The 15,670-nt window shown below is 31.1% G+C and overlaps 1 protein-coding gene across 3 annotated transcripts; it reads left to right on the top strand.

Annotated features, from left to right (window-relative positions):
• Positions 1 to 6,715: 6,715 nt before the first annotated feature.
• GC6 (golgin Putative 6) lies at positions 6,716 to 15,260 on the top strand. 3 transcript variants are annotated; one of them, XM_022278108.2, is made up of 20 exons: positions 6,716 to 6,873; positions 7,019 to 7,134; positions 7,302 to 7,354; positions 7,510 to 7,637; positions 7,731 to 7,783; positions 8,274 to 8,420; positions 8,555 to 8,628; positions 8,722 to 8,791; positions 9,773 to 9,826; positions 10,550 to 10,645; positions 10,757 to 10,807; positions 10,896 to 10,982; positions 11,073 to 11,186; positions 11,289 to 11,360; positions 12,200 to 12,382; positions 12,524 to 12,627; positions 12,809 to 12,857; positions 12,976 to 13,041; positions 13,344 to 14,108; positions 14,518 to 15,260. In XM_022278108.2, the coding sequence occupies exons 2-20, from the start codon at positions 7,111 to 7,113 to the stop codon at positions 15,064 to 15,066; spliced, it is 2,739 nt and encodes a 912-aa protein (XP_022133800.1). In that variant the 5' UTR covers positions 6,716 to 6,873; positions 7,019 to 7,110; the 3' UTR covers positions 15,067 to 15,260. The 3 variants fall into 3 exon arrangements, with proteins under 3 accessions (XP_022133800.1, XP_022133801.1, XP_022133803.1); XM_022278109.2 differs by having other exon boundaries at positions 6,717 to 6,873; positions 7,006 to 7,134; XM_022278111.2 differs by lacking the exons at positions 6,716 to 6,873; positions 7,019 to 7,134; positions 7,302 to 7,354; ... (1 more) ...; positions 7,731 to 7,783; positions 8,274 to 8,420 and having other exon boundaries at positions 8,569 to 8,628; positions 8,729 to 8,791.
• Positions 15,261 to 15,670: the final 410 nt, after the last annotated feature.

Genomic DNA, 15,670 nt, shown 5'->3' with positions numbered 1-15,670 from the left:
TGCAATTTGATAAACATCATCCAAATTAATGAAAAGAATTAATTCTCATTCCTTTCAAGTAAACATAGTAGGGTTGGCAAAAATGTTATTTCTGTACGTACCTAATTACTTTTAAAATACATTATTATTTTATATCATTTTTAAAGAGCATATAAAAAATCATGAAAATTCAACCACTATCTAGAGAGATTTTTCAATCATTTTAAGTATAATTAAAAAATACTTTGCAGCCACAATATGCATAGTTTAATTGAGATGTACTCGTTCATTCAAAATTAGAAGTTCAATTATCACATCTTCAATTTGTTGAATTAAAAAAAGAAAAAAAAATACTTTAGATCCATTTAAAGTGTTCTCTTCTTTTTTAAAACGGTTAAACTGTAAATTAACATTGGATTATTTTATATATATATATGATGATTATATATTTTCATTTTTCTCTACTATTTTAAAATAGAAATTAAAGAGTATTACCTGATGACTTCTCTAAATTTAGACTCAAATTCTTTATGTGATTCTCAATTTTATGATACTCAATGTTGAATTTATAAACAAGAAAAAAGAAAACTCATAAAGATATTGTGGAAAAGAAACAACGAGCAACGAATATACTTTGTCAGGAAAAAAAAAAGAAAGAAAAAGAATATGCGTCTGCTAAAAACTATATAAACTATTTTTCGATTCCAAATTCAAAATTTTGGATAACTAAAAAATAACTTTAAAAAATATATTTTATGCAATATCACATCAATATATATTTTTTTAAATCCAAATATTTTATTGAGATCGAATATTTCTTAAAAAGTCGAGATATTTAAATTATTTAACACGGACAATAGAAATTCGTACCTACGATATTCACGAGTAGAGGTCAAGTATTCGCCCATTTGAACTATGTTCATCATATTAGCTAATTTTAATTTAGATGGAACGTTGATCAAATTTATGTGTTTATTCTATTTTGATCTTCATATTTAATATATATATTTTCCATAAAAATCTTATCTTGGTCCCTTCCATTTTTTATATTACGTTCCATATAATTCTTAGATAGCTTCATTAAATGAGTGGCTTAAAGTACAAATTTACATGGCAACATATAAGATTTATATAAATTGCACCGCATAGTATTGTCGTGAGGATTAAAATAAAAAATTTAAAATATAATAATAAACCCACATAATGACAATAATGGAATAATTGTAAAAAAAAAAAAATCATAAATTAAAGTAGGGAATTATTTTTTCTTTTGGAAAAGAAATAGGGAAAGTTATTGAAAATTTGAAAGCGACCATAATAATGTAATTATCGCCAAGGGTAAAATGGTCAGTTTTGCCCACTAGGCGTTTGACTTGGTCAGTGCTTCTGGATTGGAGGTGTCCCGTATGGGAAAATTTCTGGTTGTATTCATAAATGCAACCATTTTTTCTTCCCACGTTCCATTCCCTTTTAATGAAAGAATTTAAATTGTAATAAAAAAGAAAGAAAGAATTTAATTAATTAATGGCTTACATGTCTTTCTTTATTTGTAACTTTAATTTATCTTTCTCATTCAACTTTCATGTTTGTTGTCAATTTCAACTTTATTCTTCTAAAATTTTAATTAAATTCTATAGATTGACTTTAATCAATCTCAATAATTTATGTTGTTAATAAGTATTAAAAAATTATTAGTCATATTACTCTCACATTGGACTTAATTAATGTCGAGTCTAATTAACCCTTTCTACCTTTTTATTTATTTGTTATAGTCGCTTTCCTTAAACTTTATATGTATTTTAATATTTTTTGTACGTTAATTTGTTTTCTCTCTTAAATTATAAAGACTTTTGTTTCCTTAAACTAAATAAATATCTAAGTTTTTTTATAGTAATGAAAATGAACAAATTAATAAAAGAGAAATTTCACTTAATATAAGAAGATTGTTTTGTGGCTAATTACTAAAATTGGATGGCTTAGCTGAGAATTGGAATGGTTGAAAAATGAGAGTTCGCTCCCAGTAGTATACTATTGAATTTTATTGAGTTGCGTTTCTTTTTAAAATGTTTTATTTACGCTATTATGTCCACAATTATAGGTTTCTATAGTTAATTTTAGTACACCAATTAAACCAAATAATTATCATTATTATGATATGACATAAGAGAGTAGGCTAGCTAGATAAAACAAATGTTAGACAAGTCAAAAGATTCTATTTGATTGAACCGACACATATTTTTTTATATTGCTTAAGTCAACATGAATTTAGCTCAATAGTAAATAACATCTATGTACCATTTCTCTTAAGGTCGAAGGTTCACACTTCATATTATTTATATTGCATACTCGTTTTGATGTAGGTAATTGTTAGTGATTGTTTATAATAGTTACCACATCTTTTTTTGCAAAAAATCATTTGTTCAGATTCGTAAAAAAAAGCGAGATATTTTGCATAGCATATAGAAAAAAAAAACTGTGAAATTTGTCGTCTCTTTGCTGATTCATTAAGTTAAAACTATATTTATTTTTAGCCAAAGTAACTTTTGTTTAAGTATCTTTATAAAGTATATTTAAAAAAAAAAGTATCTTTGTAAAGTATATAACTTAAAAGAGAGTTTCGGATTCCCAACTATTGGTATCCGCCCTCTTACAAAATGATAATATTTGTTTGTTACGACATTATTTTATCTACATTAGTTGCTAAACCAAGCTTTATTTATTATTACTTTTAGAACATGGTTTTAAAAATATGGGGTGACTGGTGAGAATAGAAACTTTTGTACTATATATAAAAAAAAAAGTTTGTCGATATTTTAATCGTGCGAAGCTGAGATTCTAACATACGAGAACGAAACGATGAGTCGTTGAACCAAAACGGTGCGTATTAGCTGCGGGAAAGAAACGAATGGTAATATTCGAAGATTCGGTTGTAAAAGGATGTGGAGAGGAAATTTCGTGGCTGCCAGATGGATTCGGCTGACTTAGAACTGCCACGTGTGAGATACGTAACCCAGAGAAGTTGGGTTGGCCATGTTTTTGGATGTGAGTTCTTTGACAGCTCAGTCCACATGGAATCTCAGTACTCCACCCTTGACTTTTTCTCCACACTTCCTCCTCACATTTCTCATCTTTAAATTTAATCTCTAATAATTAATTAACCTTTTTCTATATTTAAAGATTTTTCTTGTTTCAAAAAATAATGGAGGTTAAACTTAAATGGAGATAAATCATGTCCCGTTAATTCAGATTTTGGGTTAGACTTTCTCAATAATAATTTAAATCTATGGCCTAAAAAAGTAATAAATGTCGGAATTGGGATTGAATCTCCAACCTCTAAAAAGAAGTAAGATGTCTTGAGCATTAAGCTATGCTTATATTTTGAAACATAAATAAGAGTTTTTATTTATTAATTAGGATTGGACTTGAATCTTATCATATAATTAACCTCCATTTCCATGTAGTCAAACAGGTATAACTCATTTCTAAAAAATAATAATAATAAATAAAATAAAATCTTGGCCAACTTGAATGTAGTTAAAATCAAGACACATATCTCGATTAAAATATCAGAAATTTCAATCTCGACTTAAAAAAACAATAAGTCTCATTGCATTTCATCCGTTTGATCATATCATTTGGAGAAGAAGATTAAACAATCAAAGTATACTACATGAAATAGACGACTTAGATACAAACATCAACATCAATATTAATGACTGTTAAGTTGCAAGGTGTCCCACATTGATTAGGAAAAAGAGTGATTCATAACATATAGGCGAAGATAATTATTTCCATTGGTATGAAGTTTTTTTGGATGAAATAAAAACAAATTTGTAAAGTTTATACTTAAAACGGGCAACATCTTAGTTGATGTTGAGATATTATAAGACTTTTCATAAGCAACCTAATAAATGAAGAACGGAATTTCCACTTGGTCTTTATATTTACCCATTTCTTTAAATTTCATGTTAACATTTAATTGTCATCCATCATCCACGACCACTCGGAGAAAATGCATATTTTTTATTTATTTATTTTTAAACTGAGCATTAAAACGTATATAATAAGTTTGGACTTTAAGGTCTGAAAACTTTGTTGACGTTTTTTTTTGAAAGACAAGATAAAACAACAATATTATTTTATTTTTATGTATATTTATCAATTAGTTTACATATTAAAAAACACTAGTATATTCTCACTTAGAAAAGAAGTTTAACAACAATAATATTAAAGTTTTTTTTTAACCTAGAAAATATATTTTCTAAAATCATCTTTTATACCCAATGACTAGTTTTGAAGCATAAATTGAAACATAATTAAATATAAAAAATCTTCTTTTTTTGAATTATAAATAGTAGAAATAACTTTAAGATAAAGTTTTTTTTAGTATACAGTATATGGGAGTGGAGATTTGAATTCATGACTTTTTGATCGGATATAGGTGTCTTAATTAGTTTAACTAGGTTTAGCTTGATGACTTTAAGAAGTTGTTCGAAACAATTTTCAATCAACACATTTAATTTTAACACGATTATTGATAAAATCAAAATTAAACACCATTTAATTATGTCGAATGATAAATGTTTGACTCTACAAAGAATGGATAGAATTTTAAGATCATAGAAAAACCGCCACTTTAAACGTTTAAACTTATTATTCTAAAGTTTTTATATATATAAATTTTTAAATGCAAAAATAATAATGAATCTTAGAAAAATCCATGTCACATTGAATTGAATGATGAAAATATATCGACTCACATTTTTTCTTTTTTAATATCTCATTGTCAAAATAGTAACCATACAAAATTATTTAATATCTGGCAGTCGTTTTCTCAATAAAATGTAATCGTAAACCAATTGTATTTGAGCAATACTACGCCATCGAAATTGACTTGTACACATTTTATCTGTAAACAACCTCTAAAGTCTTTAGTGCTAAAAAGTACTTTTGAACAAACCAATTTACTCTCTCCACTATTATGTTCCTCGATACCTTGTTAGACAAACCTACATAATCATCAATTAAATAAAACGATGAAGATAAAATTATTACTATTATTAATTGAATTAACAATATAATGAAGTTTTAGAAAAATGCCATATATTAGGAATTATATGTACGATTTCCATTTTGTACATCCATTCCAATAATATAGAAGATATCAGCCCGAAACTTTCTTCATCAAGCACTAATTCAAGAAAGCAAAGTTTATGAAATACATTACAATATGTCAAGAAGATAACTCTTGAAAAGAAGAAGAAAAAAAAGGAAATAAGTAGAAAGAAATAATTGAGAGGGCAATGAATTCAATTTATCATAAATAGAGTGAAGGGGATTTGAGAGAGAAATTAAGAAGAAACCAAAATAGCACCCAAAGATTCCACCTTTAAGACTTGCAAGTGGAGAGATAAAGATGTGGGTGACTATTCAGCTACCACAAAATTTTCATATATATTCTTAATTTTATGTGATAATTGTTATTTAATTTATATATCGAGAGATATATATATATATATATATATATATATAATAATAATAATAATTCCGAAAAAGAATATATATGTTTTAGAAATATATGGTAGTAAATAACCGATATTATAAACACTCTAATTCACTATAGTCCACAAGAGATTGAGTCTAAGATATTATAAACACTTGAATATTATAAAGGTTGCATCTTTATTGGGGATGGAAATGTGTAACCGAGTTCACTCTTGAATCTTTATTGAGAAAAGGTATTTTTTTCCTTCCTTAAATGTAAAAAATATCGAGAGTGATGTCATAAAAGACATAAATAAACATGTAGGAAATAGTTCACAAGAATTTCGAAGAAGTAGAAAGATTATTTATTGATATTTTGAAATTAGGAAGAATTGATTACTCTATTAAATGAATATTTCTCTACTAAATGATAAAGAGTCAAATATTATATAAATAACATTTGTTATTAAAGATCTTTTTAATAATAAAAGTAAAATATTAAATCGAGTATAATTATATTTATTCCATTTCAAAGGTGGATAATTCAATTTTCTAATTGTTAAAAAGAAACAAACAAAATAAAGGAAGAAAAGGAGAAAACTTCTTGTTCTGGGCCGCTAACTTGTTTATCCGGAGGCCCAAAGCCTTAATTACAGGCCTAGATATGTGGGCCTTGTGCTTGCCAGTACAACTCTACGAATTACACAAATCCGATAAATATATATGCTAAATTACAAAAAATACCCACTTTCGAGTTAAAAAAAAAAAGAAACCTGTTATCTTTTGAAAAGTTTTAATAATATCCTACCTTTTATAAACTTTCGAAAAAACATTATTAAATATATCTCTCTTAACATTTTGAATGAAAAGTTGACGTGACAAAATCTAGAACAGAATAACAACTAAAATGGGAGTTTATTTTACATTTTCTTTATTTTCACACTTAAAGCATTTCCCTCCATAATCAACTATTTAATTATGCCCTAATCTATCTTTTGAAACACAATTGCTTCTTTTATGTTTTCGCTACTTACAAATTTAATTTGATTAACTTTTGTACTAGAAAAAAAAATATCAATTAACTACCGTCTTATATATATGTTTATTTTTAAAACGTCTAAGTGGGGGAAACACTTAAAAAGATACGTTGATAAAAATAAAATAAAAACACTTAAAAAGATACGGATGTCGATATTAAAAGAAAAAACGGATATCTTGGTTAAATTTCAGAAAAATTTAGGAGTATTTTCGTAATTTAGCGAAAAAAAAAAACAAAAATAGGAGCTCCGCTCCGAATTCCGATTTGGTCAAACGACACAGAGGCTCGTGAAGGAAAGAACAATACACTCAAAATCGCTGTCAACCAAAAATCGCCGGACGCCGAGATCAGCCACTCTTTTCGAACTTCAGGTTCGTTCCTTTTCTTCTAATCGCAATTCTGTTCCCTTCGGACAGCTATTTGTGCGTTCAATTCTATGTATCGTTGCATTTTTGTTGAAATTTCATCTTTAGGATTCTTAGAATTAAATTATTGGTTTCAAGCTCTCACTGTTAGGGATTTGCGTGCAATCATTTCCAAAGCTTGGATTGGGTTCGGGGTGATTGTATTGGCATCTGTTTCTGGATTTTTGAGACTCTTACGAGAATATGGATTTGGTCTCTGGTTACAAGGTGATCTCTCTCTCTTCTCTTCAGCCAAAAATTCATGGATTATAAGGTCTAGAAAAGTAATGTGGTGCTTGTTTGCAGTTTTATATACGCATTGTCTTTTATCTGTGAGCTTAAGATGCTTCAATCGTTTTTCTTTTCCTGTGTAATTGATAGCGTTGTTCCTGCAGGGTGTGGTTGGGCTTGTTTTCGGCAGCGAGAATTCTGCATCCAATGAAGATAGGTAAGCATATGTTGTATGCTCCTAAGCACTAAGATGGGTAAATTGAATGGCGTGTGCGTTCCCCATCTGCTATTTCTCGTGTAGAAGAATCTTAATATTCACTGTTGCTGTTGCTTTCCATATATATTATGGTTAATTATGGCTCGTTTCCATAGCTATGTTGAACGTGTATTGGATCGCATTAGCAATGGTCAGATTGCAGAGGACAGGAGAACTGCTATGGTGGAGCTTCAGTCTGTTGTAGCAGAAAGTCGTGCTGGCCAGCTAGCTTTTGGTGCAATGGGTTCGTGCTTTGCTTTCATCTAACTTTCATTAAATGGACTACGACTATCCAAAATTTATATTTGTATAAAATATATTTTACATGTTTTTGCAGGATTTCCTGTGCTCATGAGTGTTTTGAAGGAGGAACGAGATGATGTTGAAATGGTTGCAGTTCTTTAACTGTTATTTGCTTCCCTTTTTATTGAGCAATTAAATCTTGCTTAGGACTTCTAGTTATGTTTTCTTTCTGAAAAAAGGAAAAAAAATTATATGTTATTGCCTGTTTCAAAAAAGTTCTGGAACAACAATTTAAAGATAATATTACATGGTAATCTATGATTATTTCTATGCTGTGAAAACTTTAGTTGATGTTATCATAATTTACTAGTTTATTTAATTGCTTCTGCTCTAGTTACATTTTTACCAGATGCGGGAAGTCATTATTTTTTGTTCTTCTTTATGTTCTGTTAGGTCTGAGTTCTTCTGTAATTATTCTCTCGACACTATCTGTATTAGTTGGAGACCTTTTGTTGTAAAACAGCCTTATGTATATTTCATTTATCAATCAAATTATTTATTTCCCTAAAAAGTTACTTATTTTTTAATTTTTAAGGAGCTGTCTCCTGTAATATGTTTCTCCATTGCTTGAATCCAGGTTCGAGGGGCCCTTGAAACTCTTGTAAGTGCATTAACTCCTATCGATCATGCAAAAGGGTCCAGAGATGAAGTCCAACCAGCCCTGATGAACTCTGATTTGCTTTCAAGGGAATCAGAAAGCATCTCTCTTCTTTTGAGTCTTTTGGTTGGTAGTTCCTCTTTATATCTAATTATTTTTTTTAAATATCTCTAGGTTTTATTATGCATTTGTGCAACTAAATACCTTATCCGACCACTTTTTCCCCACCCTTATTTGGATTTATTTCTGTGCTTTTGCAGTCAGAAGAGGATTTTTATGTTAGATATTATACTCTTCAACTGTTGACAGCGCTTCTTACAAATTCTCCCACGAGGTATATTTTTTACGCAGCTTATATATATGTTGTTTCTCTTTCTTTACTTGTTATAATTCTCATTAGTTTGAGTTGCCGATTTTTCCCATTAAGGTTACAGGAAGCTATTCTCAGCATTCCTCGTGGTATTACACGACTTATGGACATGCTTATGGATCGTGAGGTATACTTTTGCTAAATAATTTATGTTTGTAAATAAACTTAAGGGTAAATTACATTTTATAACTCCTTCCACCAATCAAATTAAAGAAAAGGAAATTTATGGCATGTGACTCACTAACCTTTTTAACTTTCTGTGCTAAAAGATCAACTCTTCAACTTCTCCAATTAAACCATCTATTCATTTTCATTGAGTGGAAAACCTTGCCACATGGTATTACATTCTCCCACATATCTTTTTGGTTCTTGTATATGGTAGTTTCAAATACATATTAATTAGTTAGTTTGAAAACAGTGTTGACCTATTATTAAAATACCGACACCATTACTAAACTGAATGAATATATCTATAATGGATAAATTAAGCCGGGAAAAAATAGTATTATGTTGACTCTAGATTTAAGATTACTTTTCATTAATAGAAACATCAGGGACAAAATTGTAAGGAGGAATATCACACGGCATGAGAACAACTCCAGGCCTAATGGTCATTAAGGCTAGTAAAAAAGTAAAAAAAGTTATGGAAATGCATTCACATTTCATGTTGTCAACTATCTGGATATTAAAGTCCTACAAATTTCTTGACAACCAAATGTTGCTAAGTTAGACAGTTGTCTCATGTGATTAGTGGAGATGCATGTAAGTTGGTTAAGATATTCGCGTCACGAATTTTTAGAAAAATATATCTTATGATATGAGGACTTGAACTTTTCAAGAAGTTAAATGTTTTAGGCTCCATCGTTGGAGAGTGCAGATGTTTTTAATCATGGACATGTTCTTTTTCTACCCTTGAGGACAATAGTTTTGTCTAAATTCCTCTCCATTGAACTGTCATTGCACTCACATCTATATGCCTCTCTTGTTATGAATACTTTTCCAGTTTGTCATTTGGAGCTACGGCGAAGAAGTATTGAAAAGCTCAATTTTGTAAAGCATGCTTATATTAGGCTCATTCACTAAAATATGGTAATGGTTTTCCTTTTAGGTTATACGGAATGAGGCGCTCCTACTGCTTACTTACTTGATTCGTGAAGCTGAGGTTTGATCTTTATACGAATTATAATTATTTTTGTATTGAAATATCAAAAGTTATAAATATTTAGTAATATATAATTTTATTTATCCACTAGTAGTTGACCTTATTATGTTATTGTTAGATTTATCACACATTTTTATTTTCCAAAGAACTAAATTTTAGACTTGATAAAATTTTAGTTGATCAATGTTTTAGACTTGAGATAAAGTTTTAGTTGTTCAATGCGATATTTTAGAATAAAATAAAATTTTAGTTGATCAGTATTCAGTAATAACCATTAGCCATTGAACAAAATTTTATTTTGGAGAGACAATGTTTTAATTCCATTCTGTCGAAAAATAATATTTTAAAATTATGATATTATATTTTTAATTAAAAAATGTCAAACTTGTAGTTGTAATCCTACTTTATCTTCTCCTTTTTTGTGTGTGTGTGTGTGTGTGTGTGTGTGTTTAAAAGACTTTAGATGTATTATATTGTTTTTATTTTAATAATTACAAATGAAATTGGTAGTTAAATTGAAAAGAAGGGCTAGTTTAAGACTAAATAAAGTAGAAGGGCTTGAAAGAAAATCAATAGCTTCTTCCCTTAAATCTCTTTCTTATCTATACTATAGGAAAGCTCGGTTTCTCATTTGAATAAAAAGGTTTAAAATCCATGTTTATTAATGATAGTTTCGAAAGGCAACTTTGGCTTCACTAACCAATAAATCTATTGATCTTGTAGGAAATTCAAAAAATTGTGGTATTTGAAGGTGCGTTTGAGAAGGTTTTTAGCATCATTAAAGAGGAAGGAGGTTCTGATGGTGGTGTTGTTGTGCAGGTAGTTCATGAATGAAAACTTCATTTGAGATGTTCTTATCTCTACCAATAATGTCCTGCCGATGGAAATATATCGAGTTTGTTATGGTTTTAATGAGTACGTTTTAAACAGGATTGCCTAGAATTGTTGAACAACCTTCTAAGAAAAAATGTATCAAATCAGGTGCGTGGCCTCTGTCTGCTGTTATTTGTTATTACCGTGCTTTTTATGTATTTGTTCTTTTAAAAAGGTTTTAGAATGTTATATTCAGGTATTGCTGAGGGAGACTATGGGATTTGACCCATTAATATCAATTCTGAAGTCAAGAGGAAGTACTTACAGTTTCACACAACAAAAGGTTAGATAATTGTGCAATTGTATTTCACATGATTAATATTATGTCCAAGAAGTCTTACCAGTGCCTTGTTTGGGAACATCTTGCCAGTAGACAGTAAATCTACTCAGTGCATTAGAAACTTTAAATTTGCTAATAACGGGAGATCCCAAGGCTGATCCTGGAAAAGATGGAAATAAGCTGACTAATAAAACAACTCTGGTTCAGGTTTGCCATTTGAATACAATTAATCTATCAATGTATTCTTAAATTGAAAAAGTGGGGGTTCTCTGATGAGGAATTTTCTCTTTGCCCTTCCATCATTGACAGAAAAAGGTTTTGGATCATCTTCTAATGTTGGGTGTTGAAAGCCAGTGGGCCCCTGTTCCAGTGCGTTGTGCGGTAAGACAGCTTACTATCTGTTGATCACATATAACACAAACATTCTCATCTTATAGCTTATACTGGTGGACTGTAACACGTATAGAAATTAGAACAGTGCTTATTCTTCTGGCTCCTTCAGTTTCTTGCCCCTAAGATATTGATTACTGTAAGCTTCTGCCACTAGTTATTAGAATCTATTAGTAATTTCACAGAAAATACGTAATACATTTATTTCACTTCTATAAGAGTTACTAGGTATCAATATTTATTTTTCTAGGATAATCTTTCCTTTATCTTGTTCTGTTTCGCATAACTAAGTTTTCATCATCTTCATGAAATGAAGCTTGATAAGCTCTCTCTTTCATGAACTGAAGCTAGATGCTCTATGTCTTGCTTCATGTAGCTTTTACGCTACCTGCTATGAGAATCCATTCTCTCTTCAACTGGAATTTGTCGCACACAGATTATCGATATGATAATTATAGAAATGTTTTATGATTTAGCCAACTGCTTGGTGTATATTTTGGATTTTCGTATATTTAAGGCCTGTTTGGTATGCAAACAAAATTGTTAAGTCATTCTTTTGGATTGGAGTCCGTTTCTGTAAGGGACTCCTCTCTGGGCTGTTTTGTGTAGGCCTCTTTTGTTTCTTTTGTATCTCTTTTCATTTTTCTCAATAAAGTATCGTGTCTTATCAAAAAAAAAAAAAAGAAAAATTTGTTAAGTCATGAATGTTAAGTCAATCTAACTTATTCTATTTACATCAATCAAATGGCCATAATTTTCTTTTTAATTTTTATTTGGCATTCAGCTATAACTTATGTACGAGTGATTTTTTTTTCCTTGCATATTATTAGGCATTACAATGCATTGGCAATCTGATCTCTGAGCATCCCAAAAATCTTGATGCTATTGCGAGCAAACTCCTTGGAGAGGGTGTCCAAGAGCCTGCCCTGAACTCAATTCTTAGGATCATTTTGCGGACGTCAAGTACTCAAGAATTCTTTGCTGCTGATTATGTTTTTAAGAGCTTCTGTGAGGTTATTTTTGCCTTCAACTTTCCACCTTTTTTTTCTTCACAAAATGTATTATTGATTTCATCCATATTTATTTTATTTTTTAATATCTAAATTTCAAATTCTATTGTGTTATTCTTCTTTCTAACGTGTTGTCTGAATCAGAAAAATTCTGATGGGCAAACAATGTTGGCATCCACTTTAATTCCTCAACCGCAGTCAATGATCCATGCACCACTTGAGGAGGATGTGAACATGTCATTTGGAAGGTTAATTCACAAATGCATCCTGCATTGTTCTTGTGGTGTTCTATTAAATACACCTTTTCTTTTTTCTTTGGTGAATAATGTAGAAGATGAGTTGAAATTCAATGAAATTTTAGTTCGATTATTTTAGCTTACAAATAAACTTTTTGGTGAATGATAATATCTGAATAAGTTTTTCTTGCAGCATGCTATTACGTAGTCTTACTTTGAGTGAAAATGATGGCGATCTGGAGGTAATATAATGTTTTAAATATCAAAGAAATGTTGAAACGTAAGACATGATTATGAGTGTCTACAACACGAAGTGTCATGATTTCTATAGTGACAATCTGGCTTAATATATGATTGCAGACATGTTGCAGAGCTGCCAGTGTGCTTTCTCATGTGGTTAAGAACAACAATCAGTGCAAGGAAAGGGTATGCAACTAGATGCATTTCATTCTAATGTTTTCTCTTGACGGTAAAGCATGAATGTTTTTGTAACTACTAATCCTACCTGAGATGAAAAGTGTCTTTGAAACTTTGACAAAATGGGTGATTGTCCATTTTTGAGGTCTTACTTAATATCAATTGAAGATCTTTTTTGCAACTCTTTGTAGCTTTGAATCCTTTTTGTAAATTTCATACATTTTAGTGAAATTGTTTCTTATCTAAAAAACTTCAAAACAAGAATTTGGAAGGGAAAGAAAAAAGCTTTATTTGCAAATTCCATGTTTCAGGTATTGAAAATAAAACTTGAAGCACCCATGCCTTCCTTGGGAGCTCCTGAACCTCTGATGCATCGAATGGTGAAGTATTTGGCTCTTGCCTCTTCTATGAAAAATAGAAATGGGAAGTCGGCCATGAGCAGCAACTCATATGTTCAACTACTGATTTTGAAATTGCTAATCACTTGGTTGGCTGATTGCCCAAGTGCAGTGCAGTGCTTCCTAGATTCACGTCCCCACCTCACATATCTGCTTGAGTTGGTTGCAGATTCAACTGTAACTGTTTCCACGAGGGGTTTAGCAGCAGTTCTCTTGGGGGAGTGTGTAATCTATAATAAATCAAGTGATAGTGAGAAGGATGCTTTTACCATTGTTGATACCATTAGCCAGAAGGTTGGGCTTACATCATACTTTTTGAAGTTTGATGAGCTGCAGAAGAGCTTTCTTTTCGCCTCCAAATCATCAGAGCCACGGAAAGCGCTGACAAGGTCTACGGCTGCTAGTATGGCTGAAATTGAAGATGTTGATGAGGATGATTCTTCTAATCAGACAAACGAAGAGCTTCCCATTATCTCATCTGTTTTTGATACTTGTTTTATCAACACTGTTAAGAGATTGGAAGCAGATATCAGAGAGAACATTGTTATGATATACAGTCAACCAAAGAGCAAGGTGGCTGTGGTGCCAGCAGAACTAGAGCAGAGGAACGGGGAAACTGATGGTGAGTACATCAAGCGGCTTAAAGCATTTGTAGAGAAGCAATGCTCCGAGTTACAGGTAGTACATTATTCTATGTCGCTAATTCGTAAGTAATTAATAAATTTGAAAGGCTTTAGTAGCACACTGCTATTATTTCTCTCTGTTTTTGACAAATTTTTAGGAGCAAAATTTTAGTTGCATTTGTATAAACTGCGAGGCATGGGCCATCGGTTATTGCTATTTTTGTTTGGGCAAAACTTAGGATCAAATATTTAGTTAGGTTGGAGCTATTTTTGGATGCGAGTGACTTTATCTCCCTCCATTAACCAGCAAGTCAGAATTTGATAGCAAATTTTCATGACTAGAGTCAATTCTAAATCTACATGCTATTGCATATACACATATAATTAATCTTCCCATCCCACCATATTTCGACTGAGATATGGAAGTAATTATAATCCGATCCCTCTACCTTCTCCCTTTCTAGGACCTTCTTGGTAGGAATGCAACTTTGGCTGAGGACCTCTCGAGAACTGGAGGAAGGAGTGACTCCCAGAGTGAGCAGAGAGTAAGTGGGCCATCCAACCGAGTTCAATTAGAGACGCTTCAAAGAGATCTTCAAGAGACATCTAAACGGCTGGAACTGCTCAAGGAAGAAAAAGTGAAAATCGAATCTGAGGCATCTTACTACCGAAATGTAGCTAGCAAGATGGAATCCGATCTTAAGAGTCTCTCTGATGCATACAACAGCCTTGAACAGGCAAACTTCCTTTTAGAAAAAGAGGCAAAAGCTTTGAAGAGTGGAGGACATTCCATTAGCCCAGACATTGAGGCCATCAAGGCAGAAGCAAGGGAAGAAGCTCAGAAGGAGAGTGAGACTGAACTGAATGACTTGCTTGTGTGCCTCGGGCAAGAACAAAGTAGAGTGGAAAGATTAAGCGCCAGGTTGTTGGAGTTAGGTGAGGATGTCGATAAACTTCTCGAAGGAATCGGAGACGACATGGCACTGCCCGAAGACGATGAAGATGATGACTGATATGCCCCATGTGATGTTCCTGTGCTGCTTTCTCTTTACAGGTATGCTTGATTATGTTTGATTCTCCATTTGTACATTTCTTGTTGAATTGTACAGTTTGAAACTTGTCTATTGTACTCATTCTGGAGTAACGAGAAGTTCGGTTTAAATTATGATCTGCCTGAAATCGAACTCCATTGGGAGTTTTCGACCTATGATTTATATTCCTCTCTAACATCCGAATATGAGATGCAGACAACGGATTTGAGTTTTTCCATTAGTAGAAGATGAAATTAACACTAGAATTAGCAGTTAAACTGTTTAAGAGGTCAAATCACAACTTCGTGACATTGATCCATAACCTGATTTCTGGATATGCCACAGATCTCTTAAACTTATTCTGAATGGTAAAAGAACTAGTCTCTAATCTTGTAAGTATTCTTAATGTTTAAAATTCTCTATTATTACCCTTAATATATTGAAATTTTCAACTACGTTCTAAAAAAATATTAAACTGTTGACAAAAATCCTGTCTCATTGATTTATTGTTTTATCAACATTTTACTACGTGGGCAAGGTCGAACATGTTATTTGAAATATTTTTTGTTGATGAGCTGGTCAAATT

This window comes from Momordica charantia (assembly GCF_013281855.1).
Source record: "Momordica charantia cultivar OHB3-1 chromosome 4 unlocalized genomic scaffold, Mcharantia_2.0 BLBB01000004.1, whole genome shotgun sequence".
In the NCBI taxonomy this organism is placed as follows: Eukaryota; Viridiplantae; Streptophyta; class Magnoliopsida; order Cucurbitales; family Cucurbitaceae; genus Momordica; species Momordica charantia.
Note: the sequence above shows the minus strand (reverse complement) of the source record. Positions and strands in the feature narration are given on the sequence as shown.